Genomic DNA, 14999 nt, shown 5'->3' with positions numbered 1-14999 from the left:
ACTTACTACATAAGTTTCACCATAAATTCTTTCTTTCTTTCTTTTTCTTTTTCTTTTTCTTTTTCTTTTTCTTTTTCTTTTTCTTTTTTTTTTTTTTTTTTTTGAGAGAAATGTGTCTGGTCTGTGATCCGGAGAGATTCCTAATCCAATGAATTCCAGAGCTCCCCTCCTTCAAATTTTTCACTTTCATCTCCCCACCTTCAGCTCCCCAAGCCTCTGAAACACAACTTACAAAAAAAAAAAGCTTTGAGCATGAGTTTAGAAAATCTAGGAGAACCAGAAAGAGAAACAGATTCTCAGCATCTTCAGGGACCAGGGAGATGATGGATTTAACCTCTGAGTGCAGAACTCCTAGAATTTGTCATGGAGAGAGGAGAGCCAGCCCCTCATGCATAACAAAGCCCATCTCTGGTCCAAGCAGATCACCTGGCTCCTCTTGCTTCTATGTTGGGGCTTCTGCAACTTCTCAGAAGGGCCCTGCAGAAATTCGAAGGAGGGGTGTGGCCTCCCATTCTTTCTTCCAGGATTTACCATCCCTGCTCTTGCATATTTAGGCAGTACAGGGGCATCTTGCAGTTGGGCACCTGTTGAGCTTAACGCTTGACTTCTGGGAAAGTGAGGAAATAGGTGTTTGGGTGTCCAGGTATGTGTTTGGGGGTGATTTTAATGGCTCTGAAACTTGAAGTTGTTCCATAAAACACCCAAGCGGCCAGTAGAATCAGGATCTTTTCCCTAAAATCCACAAGGGCCACAGGAACGGCCGTCATTGGCTAGGATTTCAGGCCACCCAAATAAGGGGAAAGGCGGGGGATGCAAACCCCGCCCAAGCCCCCAGGGGATGGAGTTGGCACCTGGGACTTCTGGTCAGCTCGTGGATCGTGGAGCAGGCACTTCAAGGAGTGTAGGAGCTAAGTGGCCCTCCCCAGCCACACGCTCACCTCCGCGGGTGCATTTCCAGGGAACCAAGGTCAGAATTAGGGTCCAGGTGGTAAGCAGACGCGGAACCAGGGAGAAGCACGAGAAGTGGAAGAAGACCTCAGAGAGCTTAAACTCAGGGTAAGGGCCGCCGTGTCTTGGGGCGAGAGGATTTCGCCCCGCGCGACCAGCGCACCGCCCCGGCGCCGCCAGAGCCCGGAGCAGCGGTCCTCTCGGAGGGGGCGCAGTGGTCCCCGGCACCGCGCCCTTCGCCCAGCGCCACCTGCCTCCTCAGCAGCGTCAAGGAAGGATCTCTGGTCAAAGACAGGGCTCTGCGGCCATGGCCGAGGCCGGGGAGCCGGAGAGGGGCGCCCCGGGTCCCCAGAGCCCGGCCCAGGAGCCGGCGCTGCAGGAGGAGAGACGGGGCGAGCCGGGGGCTGCCGGCCCGGAGGTGCAGGGGGAGGAGGCGAGCGACGGCGCGGCGGAGGCGCCGAGGGGAGAGGGGGCGGATGCAGCCGGGACCGCCGCGGTGACGGAAGGAGAAGGCCCGGGGCCGGACGGAGGGCGCGCGGGCGAGGTGGCGCCGGGCGCGGGCGGTGACCCGGGGGCCGAGCCGCCGGGCGCGAGGGGAGCGCAAGGCGAGGCCGAGGCGGAGGGGGTCGCCCGGGAGGGAGAGGAGCAGGCGAGCGGCGCGGAGCAGGTGGAAGAGGCGAGCTCAGGGCGCGGCGCGCAGGGCGAGGCCCCCGGGGAGGCTCAGGGGGAGCCGGGGGACACTGCGGCCCCCGAGGCGAAGGGAGAGGCGGAGCGCGGGCCCGAGGAGCCCGGGGCGGTGGGGGACAGCATGGAGGTTGGGGGGCGGGCAGAAGGGGCACACGGGGCCGAGGGTGAGCCCCCGGACGGAGGGGACGGCAGCCCCCAACCCCAGGCCGAGGCGTCCGAGGCCACGGCGGCGGAAAGCGCGGAGTGCAGCCCTGGGGAGCTTGCGGGGGAGCCTCGGGGTGCAGCGACGGCCGCCCCGGAGCAGGCGGGGGCCCAGGAGGGAGCAGAGTCGGAGGAAACGGCCCCCGCGGACGCGAGGGCAAACGCCGGTGAGGCCGCGGACCAGGGTGGGGCCCGGGAGGAGACGGAGAAGGCCGAGGGAGAGAGGCGGGAGCCGGGTCCAGAGGGGCCAGGCGAGGAGTCCACTGCCGGGGGCGAGGAGGAGCCCTCCGACCGCAGCGCGGATGCGGAGGTGGCCCCGCCGACGGGGGCGGCGGAGCCCGAGGCCGAGCTGAGCAACCACCTGGCGGAGGAGGGCAGCGCCGAGCGCGGCGAGGAGCCGGCGCGGGTGAACGGCCGCCGGGAGGACGGCGAGGCGTCTGACGAGGGGGCCCCGGGGCAGGAGCACGACATCACCCTCTTCGTGAAGGTAAGTCTCGCTTCCCCCAACTCCCGTGCCTAGTCTTGGTCTTCTCAGATCCTATCCTAGACGGACACGCGGGGATCACACTCTAGGCGTCCTGATTGTCACCAAGCGCGTCTGTCCGCGGGAGGGAGGTGGGGCAGCCTGGGTTTCAAAAGGAATGCTACGAGGAAGAATTGAGGGTTTGGAAGCAAAAAGGTTGAGGTGGGACTGGTGGGAAGTGGGGTCCGGCATCCCACTGTCCTTTGTCCTGAAAATCCTAACTGGCTCTTCTAGTCAGGAGGTTGTTAAAGAACTTAAAAAAAAAAAAAAAAAAAAGCAACAAACTCTATTGATGTTCAAAGCAATTTCTGCCAAAGGAAATGCTAATACTTGAAGTGAAAAAATGCAAACAGGTAGGTTGTAATGTGAGACAGTATCCTGGACTCAAATCTCAGAGGCCCAGAGCTGGCCAACATTTTCAGCTCCAAAGAGGTTTTCCATTTTGGAAGAATCGATAAGGCAGGTTTGGGAGAAAAATGGAAGTTCATTTCACTGCTATAATATTTAGTGAACATTTGAACATTTATTTTGGAAGACTACAAGAAGCTGATGACAAACATCACCTGCTTTTATGTCATATGTTCAGCCTTCAAAGATTCAGAGAACAAAGGTTCTGTTAAAGTTTCTGTAGAGACACAAGTGAGGAAGTTCTGAGTTGAAACAGGCATTCCTAGGAGGCATCACAAGTAAGGAACAAGGTCCAGGGGCAGCTCACAGGAGAATCTTTGTTGAAAAAGCCCTTCCCAGAGACCTTTGGCCAGATTGGGAGAGCAGCAGGTAATAAGGTCAAGAATGTGCATTGTAAGTTGAATCATAATCCATCCAAAATACTTTCAGGCTTATGGAGGCCAGTTATGGCCTAAACCTCCTTGACAGAAATGTAAGCAAATTTTAATAAGAAACAAAACAAAACAAAAAACCCCCTAAAAACCCAAAGTGATTAACATTAGAATTTCAGGAATTCTTTGGGTGGCAAGAAAGTTTGGGAAGAAAGGGTATGTGTTCCCTCACTAGTGAGAAGATGCCCTTCTGAGCACTTTTGAAGATGCTGAGACAATTTAAGATGATGTATTGGGACATAACCTGAGGGCACAACCCCCAGGAGGCTCACTGGGAGCCGGAAGTCTTCAGGAATTTGGAGGAGGGGGAAATCTGAACACTGTGCTGCTGTGTGTGCCCCACATCTGCTCCCTGGTTTAAGAAATTTCCCCTTTCTCCAGTGGCCTGGCTACAGGGTTCTAGCCTCTTGTTACAGCTTGGAAACACAGCTACCTAACTAGTCTCTCTGCACCTATCCTCTGTTCTCTCCGATCGAGTCCCTTCGTAATAGCCAGTGAGCTAGGAAATAAAAGATCATTTGATCTTCAGTTGTTTATTGAAGAATTTCAGATAAACCCACACTTCTTAGCCAGGTCACAAGACTCTGCATGATGTGATTCTTGTCTCCTTGGAATTGCCTGGGTGCCCCCCGCCTTTGTCACCCGTGGTGCCGCTTTGCCAGTGGTGTTAAACTACATACCGGTCTTTGAGAGAACCACATTCTTTTCTGCCCTGAAATTTTGCATATTCTGTACTTGAATCGAGTTTCTTCCCCTTCGTCCCTCTCCCTGTCCCCTGTCTGGTTATCTGCTATGTGTCCAAGATCCAGCATGGCTATCGTCTCCTCTGGGGAGATTTTTCTAGCCTTAATTTGGGTTGGGTTCCCCTCTGTTGAAGCTCCACTCACACATGGCACTGTCCTCTGCGTGCTACCTCTGGTGCGGAGCACAGGTCGGGGACACGATGGTTTGAGTGGGTGGCTGCCTCTAGGAGGCAGCATATCGTAGTGGTCAATAGCACAGATTTTAGAGCCAGTGGGTCTGGGATCAAATCCTGGCTCTGCTGCTTTCTTGCTGTGTGACATGGGGCAAGTTACTTAACCTTTCTTTGCCTTTGCTGCTTACGTATAAAACGGGAACAATAATAGCACCAACTCCACGAGGTGGTTGAGGAGATTCGGGATGGAGACTGTATAAAGCACTTAGAACAGTAAGTGACTTGAAGCAAGCCTGGTGTAAGTGTAAATTACTATTACTCCTGCTCAGCTTTGATGAACTTTCATTAATTTTGCACAGGAATAATCCCTTTCTCATTCCATCCCTGCCATTTTAGTTTAATTTTTTTTAGGGCAGATTCTCTAGGTACCCAATTGCCTCCATACTCCGGGGAAAAGGATGTCATGAAAAGTAGAAGCATGTTATTTTCTCAGATTCTGCTCTGAGGAGTTTGTGGAGGCAGAGGCAAGGGCCACACCGTGGATGGCTTGTCCAGACTCTGTCTGTGACGATTGGTTTGGTGCTCAGTTGTTCTCTTCCTTTCCTTAAGGAAACAAATGGATCTCCAAACAGTGAGATTGGTTTTCAAACAACTACTTTATACAGCTCCTGAGGGGCACTTAGAATTGCTCAAGCATCCCACTTTCTTCTTAGCTTTCTAATCAAAAGATCCCAAAGCAAAAACCAAGCAAAAGTCCTTTAGACTGTTTTATCTTTTGAGTTTGTAATATTTGATTTAAGAATCCTTAAATTAGTTCAGAGTAGGATTTCTTTGCTGGATTTAACCTTTTCGAGTTGCCTTCTTTGGGCTCTATTTTGTCTGGCCTCAGTGTTCCACAGTGAGCATCTGACCTCCTGGTTTTGTAAACATGTCAGGTGTGTCATGGTGGGTTTTCTTTTCTTTTTTAAAAAATGTTTTCTTTCTTTTGTTTTAAACCTTTTTTTTATTGAAGCATAGTCAGTTTACAATGTTGTGTCAGTTTCTGGTGTGCAGCATAATGCTTCGGTCATGCATGTGCATATATATATTCCTTTTCATATTCTTTTTCATTGTAGGTTACTACAAGTTATTGAATATAGTTCCCTGTGCTATAGTGAAGAAGCCTGTTGTTTATCTATTTTACATGTAGTAGTTAGTATCTGCAAATCTGGAACTTCCAATTTATCCCTTTCCACCCCCTTTCCCCCTGGTAACTATAAGTTTGTTTTCTATGCCTGTGAGACTGTTTCTGTTTTGTAAAGAAGTTCATTTTTGTATTTTTTTTTTTTTAGAGTCCACATATAAGTGATATCATATGGCATTTTTCTTTCTCTTTCTGGCTTACTTCACTTAGAATGATAATCTCCAGGTCCATCTATGTTGCTGCAAAGGGCATTATTTCATTTTTTATGGATGAGTAGTATTCCATTATATATATAGTGGGTTTTCGATGCCATGGCTGGAGTGTAGAACTCACAGAACTGTTCTTTACAGAGAGTGCTGCGATGCTGCTCTAGACATTCCCCTAGCCTTCAGGATAGCCTGGTAAAAACTGTTTTACACTAATTAGCTCACACTTTATTTGGGAACTTTTAACTTTTACATTTCTTCCTATTTTAAAAAATAAATATCTAGGTTAAAAATATACCAGAAAATAATGACATAGAATCCAGTAAAATGTAATAATAAAATATGCTTCTAATTTAAGCCACCTGGTGGTTTATATTCCCCACCTTTGTGTGAATTGTCATTTTATTAATTTGTCATTTTGTTTCATTCTGTACCTATGTAAGAATGTATGCTTGGATGTGAAAGATCCAGGAACATATAGGACAGGCCACAGGAAGGCCTCCCAGAATTCTTGTATGGGAAATTAACTGCCTCTCATTGCTAATTTTTAGTTTTGTTTTCTCAAAGTGTTAATTATTTGTCATCAAATTATAGGGTAACCCTGCAATGTATTTAGTAAGAAAGACTCTTCTTCTCTACTCATGAAAATGGAGGATAACAACATAATAACACACCATCATAGTGCCAACAAATGGCAGAAGAGATGCTAATACTGTAAATAACGGTGTTAGCGACTGCGGGGATTTAGTCGCTAAGGAAGTCTGGCTTACAGGTTCGGTTCTGGCACTCGGAGGGAGGGCCTAACAGGCGGGACAGTCTGAGATAGGATTTCCTGGCAAATTTCACACGACTTTAAAAAACCTTAGGTAGGTGGAGGATATAGCTTAGTGGTAGAGCGAATGCTTGGTATGCACGAGGTCCTGGGTTCAATCCCCAGTGCCTCCATTAAGGGTGGGGTGGGGTAAAATTAAAAAAAAAAAAAACCTTAAGGTGACCAGTGAATTATCTTTGGCCAGGGCTTAAGAATTTCTTAAATTATGTTTTGGACTCCACACATTTAACCACTGATACACAGCTACCGCTGAGCTCGAAAACTTACATCTGCCATCACATTTAGATTCTCCATGGAGGTAAAACTGAGGCTGGAGCAGGACTTGAGAAACACACGGCCTTTGAGTAAGCATTGTCACCCAGAGATACGTCCCCCACATAAGTAAGCCAGCAAATCCAGCCGCCAGAGCTTTGTCACACCCCGTGGGTCACCATGGGGTGGACGTGGGGCGGGGATCTGTCGGGCCCAGGGTCGGATGGGCTCCTGGGGGATCAGCAGGCTGAAGCGCTCCATGTATCTTCCGTCAGGAGCCAGCAGGCTGAGACCGCTTCTGTGGGGTCTGGTCTCCCAAGAGCTTGAAGGGGAGATGTTATTTGCGTAACTCAGTGTGGGCTATGGGTTCAGAAGAAAAATGAGCAAAAAGGCACTTATGCAACTTTGAGTTTTTACTCCCAGTGACATTTTTTATACCAAATAATGCTCCCCGACACTAGATGAGTGGTCTCTGCTTTCCCAACTTTGCCCGCTCAGTGCATCCCCCAGCTTCTTGAATCTGGGAGGTGAAAAAGGATGTCCACTGTCAGTAAACTCACATCTCTTTTAGTACACATGAGGCTGAATTTACTTTTATGTATTTAAAAACCGTTGGTATCAATTTTTCCGTGACCTGGCTGATTATGTCCGTTGCTCATTTTTCAAGTTGCCCTTTGGTCTTGTTCTTCCTGATTTTTATATTAAGGAAATTAGACATCTGTCTGTCACAGGAGTTGTATAAATTTTTATGGGACTCTTTTGACTACTTGGAGTCATTTACCCTTTTAGTCTTGGTGATTTCTGGTCATGGATACTTGGGAAAGCAGAGCACAGGCCGTGCTAGCACTCTTAGAAACTTCAGCTTCATTTCCTGGAACCTTTAAATGCTCTGTTTTACTTTTTATTCTCTTAACTTCTTAAGTCCTGAGGGATTAGGTATTTCAAGTCTTGCCTTCCGCCCTTTCTTTTTAATTAGCAGGTTTACATTTTATCAGGCACACATCCTCTCAGGATCAAACTCTTTCTTACATTGTTAGAATTCCTGTTCAAAACTAAGTTTAAAGTGTATAGACAGCAGCATTATTTCACACCCACACTGCTCGACCTGAAAATGTAAGATGGATCACTCTGATCGTGGCTTGCCATCGACCGAAATGCATTTATTCCCACAAATAAAAACCGTTGTGGAAAGAAATTATCTGTGATGAAGATCACTTCATCAAAGTGTTGTTTCGGAGGCTGTGTCTCCTGGTTCTTTTTGGGATCCCATCTGCTGAAAGAATTGACTAAAATATACAGAGGTTGATGAGAAATCCTATTGAGCCCAGTGAATTGCGGAAGCCTACCTGTAGCTCATGTTTAATGGGAGGGAGGATGGAAATACGCAAATATCCAAAGATAGTTTGGAAAGATAATTTTGAAGCTTCGGAGAGGGTAGCTCTATAGAGAAACAGAGACCGTGCTGATATACACTTACTCAGTCTGGGAGGGAAAGTCTAGTCTTACATGTGAGTGCCAGAAATCATCAGATTAAAAAAAATTCTCCATTTTTACCAGTTTTTTGAACTCTACCCCAACTCACTCTTTCTCCTTCCTTCTGTACTTGGTCATCCACCTGAACGCTGCTTCTTGATATGGGGAGAAGTAAAAGCTGCTTTTCAGCCTTTCAATCCACCAGGTGGTGTTTTGGACCCACTTAGACTACTCACTGTGAATGCTTCTGAGAACCCACCACACAACAGGCACTGTGTGTGGGGCTGGGGGATCAGCAGTGACAAGCAGTGAGGAACACAGCCCCTGCCTTTCCGGAACCTTCAGCCTTAGAGGATGATCCAGAAGGAAACACTTACAATGCTGCATGAGGAAGGGGAGCTCAGGGGGTGGCTGGGACACGTGGGAAGAGCAGGATGGCAGGCTGGACAGTGACAGCCAGAAGGAGAGACTTGGCCTCTAGGTCTCCGACAGCGAGGGCCCCGCCCTTCTCCTGTGCTCCCCTCTGCGTGGAAGTCTGTGCTGTGCACAGTGGGTGGATGAATGAAGGGGACAATATACAAGCACGGCTACCATATCGGGTGGAAAGAACTGGGTGGTTAGTTTTAATGGTGTATTTGGAAGAATGTAAATTTTATAATCCCATAAATTATTTCCAACTAAGCCAGCACTGCCTCAGCTGTCAGACTGCATTTACAGACATTGGCTTTTGTCTGAGCCACAAAATTGAAAAACTATTAAAGTACAAGGCATGTTAAAAATCATTTTTTAACCTTTTATTTCTATGGTGGGAGACTATGGTAAGGAAAATAGTTGAAGACCAAAATGGGGGAGTGACACAGGCCACTCAGTGGTGTTCAGCTGGTGAATGGGATGGGCCCGGGGGTCAAAGACAGCTTCACACACTTGTCTAGTGTCTCGGCAGGATGGCTGCGGGGCTGAGCTCAGCTGGGATTGTCAAACGGAGCACCTACAGGTCGTCCTTCCAGCCTGGTGTCCTCAGGGTGGTCAGTCAACAAGGCAGAAGTTACACAGCCTTTTATACTGAAGACCACACAGCATCGCCCCCGCCATATTCTACTAGTTACCGAGTATCACAAAGGTCAGTCCAGGTTCAGAGGGAGGAGTCAGACCCACTTCCCAGTGGGAGGAGGGTCAAAGAGTTTGCAGCCATAACCCACCATACTCTCTGCTTTCAGGGTGCGCTGAAATGCTCAAATCATTCATATATAGATCTGTGTCTTTACTAACTTGAACCGGTTTAAGAAAATTTTAGCAGTGCCTAAAGCAATGGAGTTATTTTTTTTTTTATATTCCGTGATAAGTAGATCAATGTGTCAGCAGTACTTATACAGCAAACCTCAATTTCATATGATTCCCGTAGAATTCTCCTAACTCTAGTACAGCAGCAAAGAGGGTCTCTCCAGCCCTGATCTGGGCTGCTTCATATGCCCTTTTTGCAGTCACCTCTTTGTGATCTCTAAGAGGAAGCCATTTATTCTTACAAAAGAGAAGCAATATGTGCTGATTAAGTAGACACCAGACTCATTGCCCCCTTTTCGTTTTGGAATGTGCGAGTTTAGAGTCGCCCTGGAGAAGCAAGAGTTGGGTCCCCTTTTTTAAATCTGGGGGATTCTGCCTTCCGGCCAGTGAGACTGACCCCTGGTGAGAGTGGCCAGCTGCTGGCAGAGGACACCCGCACACATTCTGCCCAGGCTTTATGTTCGCATTTTTCTAACCTTCCTGGGGGCTAGGATGCAGCTGTCTGGTGGGAAGATGCTCAGGTACCCAGCCATCCCCCACGAGACCCCCGGCCCACCTCCAGCCACAGTGAGCTGAGGATGAGGAGTCAGGGCAGGGAGGCCACTGTTCTCTTCCCTGCATGGGGGCACACGAGGGGTTCTGAGGGGCCCTCAGGACAATGGCCACAGGCATGTCCAAGACAGCCAGCACATCTCAGCTGTCCTGTGCTTTAAAGGTCGCCCAGAATAAGGGTGTTGTTGGAGATCCAGAGACACCAGGCTTTCCCTGTAAATGAGGAAGATTCACACTTTTTTGTTGCCTTTGGTGTCAGGGCCTTGGACACGGTGAGTTTGAAGAATCTTGGAAAGACTTTATCTCTCTCCAAGGCTGTTCCTTTTGTTTGAACTCCATCCAGGCTGGATGCCTTCAACTCTGTTCCCGTAAGTGGTCACACAAGATGAAGTTTGGGGTTGCACTCAATGGCTTTTTTGTGTCATTTAGCTCTCTGAATGGAGAATTCCATGCTTCAGAACACTCAGAGGTATTGACACATGAGAGAGGGAGGGGGACTTTTTTTGTTAACTGCCATTTTAATGTTTATATTATGATTATTTGCATCACGAAAAGCAGCAATTAAAGTGACATTGCTCTGTCACTCTCCAGAGAGTGAGGTTTGCTGTAATAAGTACATGTGGATACACAGCTCTGCTCACCACTGGATAACATTAAAAAAAAAAAAAAAAAAAAAAAACTATTGCTTTAGGCACTGCTAAAATTTTCTTAAACCAGCTCAAGTTAGTAAAGACACAGATTCATTTATATGTGGAATCTAAAAAAAAGGAAAAAAAAAACATAAATGAAATTATTTACAGAACAGAGATAGGCTCACAGACAAAGAAAACAAACTTATGGTTACCGGGTTGGGGGGAAAGGTGGGCAGAGATAAATTGCAAGTTCTGGATTTGTAGATACTAACTACTAGATGTAAAATAGATAAACAACAAGGTCCTACTGTAGAGCACAGGGAACTATATTCAATACCTTGTAATAACCTATAATGAAAAAGAATTTGAGAAGGAAAATATATATGTATAACTGAATCACTATGCTGTATACCAGAAATTAACACAACATTGTAAATCAACCATACTTCAATTGAAAAAAGTTTAAAAATAAAAGTTAATAAAAATAAAGACACAAATAAATGATTTGAGCATTTTGGCACCCCCTGAAAGCAGAGAGTGTGGTGAGTTATGGCTGCAAACTCTTTGACCCTCCTCCCACTGGGAAGTGGGGTCTGACTCCTCCCTCTGAACCTGGACTGACCTTTGTGATACTTGGTAACTAGTAGAATATGGCGGGGGCGATGCTGTGTGGTTTTCAGTATAAAAGGCTGTGTAACTTCTGCCTTGTTGACTGACCACCCTGAGGACACCAGGCTGGAAGGACGACCTGTAGGTGCTCCGTTTGACAATCCCAGCTGAGCTCAGCCCCGCAGCCACCCTGCCGAGACACTAGACAAGTGTGTGAAGCTGTCTCGGACCCCTGGGCCCAGCCAATTCACCAGCTGAACACCACTGAGTGAGCTTGTCAGTGTCACATGGAGCAGAAGGATCATCTAGTTAAGCCTTTTCCAAACTCCTGATTTACAAAGTCATGAGATAGAATAAAACAGACCATTTAGGCTGCTAAATTTGGAGTGACTTGTTCTTGGGCGATAGGTAACCGGGACATGTGGTTTATGGCTCTTCTAAGCTGGTGAAATCTGGGTGGGCGAGAAGATGGTCAAGGGGAGAGGTGCAGAGTGGGTTAAGGCGGTTCCAAGGGGGAGTGGAGGGGTGCAGTGCAGATGAAAAGAGGGCATGCGACCCCTTCTTCTGTTTGGTGGACCTATTTTTCCCTTTGGAGTCCCTATAAGAAATGGAATACTCTCAGTCATTCAAGAACATAAACCACCAGGGTATAGAAAAACAGGCTGCGTTATTAAGCTGGCTTTCCAGAACAAGATGTTCCTTTGTTGTAATAATTCCTTGTGAGAATTTTACAAGGAAATAAGCTTTTCGTTTCTATGGAAAAGGTTCAGTTGGTATCAGGCCATATTATTAAATACGGATTAAAAATAGCCCTGGAGTTTTTAAAGCATAATTCCTATAGGAGGCTAAATAGCGAGTTTCCATTTTGTTCATCCACGTACTTCTTCTGACTTGATTCCACCCACTGAGACAACGAACATCAGCATAACTAAGCCGTGGGCCAGAATTTAAAGCTAAGAGCAGTTGGGTTCAGTGATGAAGCTACGTGGGTCACGGGCGGTCAGCCACCTAATCCAGCTAATAATACACTGATTGTTACACAACAGTTAAAAAGAATGAATACTGTACATACTTGGGAATGTATTTTGGATTCGTAGGCTTTTTGAAAAGTTCAGATCTATGTTTCAAAGTTGCAAGATCTAAAATGTATTTTCTCAGGATCTAAGTGTAGTGATGGATGAAATTGTCCCTAAGCTCTAAGGTTATGGAGGAGGGAGAAGCATATTTCAAGATAGAGCATAATCCCCTCTGTGGCCTGGACCCAGGACCCTAATGAACACATTTTACCGATAAAGTGCAGACAGCGAGCATAGCTTTCCGCTCCACTGGGAGGAAAATGGCCTGAACCACTGGTTGGGTGTGGAGACGAAGTCCATCTAGAAAATTCTATCAACTGTGTGGGCATTTACTTCTTTAAGAAAAAAATACTCAATTTTTCTTTTTTAAAAATAGGCCTTGCTGCCCTTAGGATACCTTTTTCCTTTACAGACTTCCAGGAAGTGCGATGTGTGATGTTTGTGCCATAGGATGCGCTAGTGTAACGACAATAAACAAAACCAACAAAGATATGAAAACGAGGCCCACGGGGGGGTTCAGTTCTTATTCCTCAAGGAGCCTTACTTCTGGCACCAGGTTTTGTTGATTGTGGCGACCTCGTTGGCTCGTTTGTTCCACTAGAGGGCGGAAGAGGGGAGAGAAGGGAACGCAGGCCCAGCTGGGTGGTTTCCTGTCCAGTTAGCATTCCCTGTCCTTGCAGAAAAGTTAAAGAAACCAGGAAGATTTACACTGTAGTCACGCGATGGTACGGCTGGAGCCACTGGCCTTTTTACCTGCAAGCAGACTGGTACAGCCTAACCCTTGGCAGTCACCCTGGGACCATAGTGGGTGGGAGTACGGGAGTCCAGCTTTCTGTTCACCTGCCCATGGACTTTTCCCTCCCAACCGCTCCCCTGCACCCTACATGGCTCCATCCTGCCCTAACCAAGAGGTGGGGATAAGACCAGTGTGGATTCCAACTTTGCTGGCACAGACCGTAGAGGAAGAAGGGAGAAGACACTGTTGGCTGAGAAGAGCTTGGGTGGAGGGTGCCCGGAGAAAGATCATTGGACCCCAGTAAGTGGCATCTCATGACTGTGATTCCCTTCAGTCTCTACGGGAGACTCACAAGTAGAATTCAAGAATTTGAGCTGAGATACCAATTTCTGATGGCGACCATGTCAGAATCTCCCCAAAGGAAGAAACTTCCTTGCATTTCAGAAATTGTGAAATTAGTTAAGAATTGAGCACATGAGGGACTGGGACTCTTGTCACATTTCTACTGGTTTTTCCTCATGTTCTCTCTGTCACCCACTTAAAGGGTTCATATATGCTCATGGAACACTGCTCCGCTAATTTTGTGGTTGATCGAACATTTGTACAAAAGTTATTCCTTTTCCTAAACTCCATACTTATTTTTTTTTAATTCTCTGATTTTCTTGCTTTTGAAGCTTAAGGCCAACTTTTCCGATGTTACACACAATGTGATTTTATGTACTCCTGCCCCTCCTGTCCCATCCACCATGTGTCCTCTCTCCTCTCCTGGTTCTTCAATGAGAGTCCCAGAAATAATTTATACATTTTCAATTGTTATTTTCCTATCATGAGCAAAACATGCACAAGTCAGCTGCTGATCTCAAACCGAGATGCGTTAGTAAAGGCACTACTGTCCAGGTCCCAATTATGTTTGGGACCCGGTTGTTGCAGGGCCCAGGACCCAGGAAGACCAGGCTCTCTTTGGGTAGTTTTTCCATGGGGTCTAAAGGGAGCCATAGGTATGGAGACCACGGCGTTCTGGTCTTTCCAGGACTTTCCTCATTTTAAAACTCAGAATCCTAGGTAACAGGGAACCTGAGTCCCAGGCAAATTGGGAAGGTTTCGCCTTCTATAGGGCCTGAAAACTAAATGTAACGTTTTCCACCAGACCCTAATGAGGGATGGGTGTGAAAAGGGAAGGTGGTAAGTCGGAAAATGCATCTCAAGACCACTAGGGGGAGCCAACAACCTCTTGAAGCCGTTAAGCGGCTTGACGCTATTAAGCCCTTTTGAGAAGAGAGATTCTGAAAACCCAGTAAGGAACCAAGATTAGAAAGAGCAAAATGTCATGGGTGGACCCCTCATCCTCTTGAGAGGATGGTCTGTGATTGTGCCCTGTTCGACTTCTGGCCAGATGGCTCCTCACATCAGTCTTACCAAATTAAAACACTGAGGGAAAAAATATAGCCCACGAGTCAAGTAGAAAGCTATGTCCCAGGCTTGTCTGCCAGAGGCTGTGGCCCCAGAGGTGATGTGGAGGAGCAAGTGGGCCTCCCCATAATTCGAGCCTAAAAGGTTATTGTGGTTCCCAAGTCTGCATAGAGGAGCAGTGGTCTTGACTTGGCTCTGGTGGGCTCAGTACAGAGCTTCCTCAGATGACAACCATGCTTGGTGTCCATGACCAATCCCTGACAAATGAGGAGAGGCTCATGTGGGAAGTTTCTGGGAATAAGCTAAGGGCTGCCTGCTCCAGCGTTTGTCCCTCTGTGTGACTGATGCAAACCATCTTAAGAAAAGGTTTGGGACTCCTTTATTGGAATCATCAACTGTATTAGCTTCCTGTTGCTGCTGTAACAAATGACCCCACACTTGGTGGTTTAAAACAACTCACATTTAGTATTTTACAGTTCCATCAGTCAGAAGTTGGACACAGGTCTCACTGGGCTAAAATTAAGGCAGCAGCGGGCCTCCATTTCTTTCTGGAGGCTCTGGGGGATGATCCACGCTGTGGCCTTTTCCAGCTTCTACAGGGCACCTGCATTCCTTGGTTCATCGCCCCCTCCCTCCATCTTCA

The 14999-nt window shown here is 47.3% G+C and overlaps 1 protein-coding gene and 1 non-coding gene across 2 annotated transcripts in view; both read left to right on the top strand.

Moving 5' to 3' along the window:
* Positions 1-1109: 1109 nt before the first annotated feature.
* CLIC6 (chloride intracellular channel 6) overlaps positions 1110-14999 on the top strand; it is a 37725-nt gene continuing 23835 nt past the window's right edge. Inside the window, exon 1 of the mRNA XM_010956528.3 lies at positions 1110-2323. Coding sequence (XP_010954830.3) covers positions 1256-2323 — 1068 coding nt within the window. The 5' untranslated portion in view covers positions 1110-1255. The remainder of the gene's footprint in view (positions 2324-14999) is intronic.
* TRNAT-GGU (transfer RNA threonine (anticodon GGU)) lies at positions 6376-6448 on the top strand. The gene has a single exon. It is a non-coding gene; the product is annotated as a tRNA-Thr (tRNA).

This window comes from Camelus bactrianus, chromosome 1 (assembly GCF_048773025.1).
Source record: "Camelus bactrianus isolate YW-2024 breed Bactrian camel chromosome 1, ASM4877302v1, whole genome shotgun sequence".
Taxonomy (NCBI): Eukaryota; Metazoa; Chordata; class Mammalia; order Artiodactyla; family Camelidae; genus Camelus; species Camelus bactrianus.
Note: the sequence above shows the minus strand (reverse complement) of the source record. Positions and strands in the feature narration are given on the sequence as shown.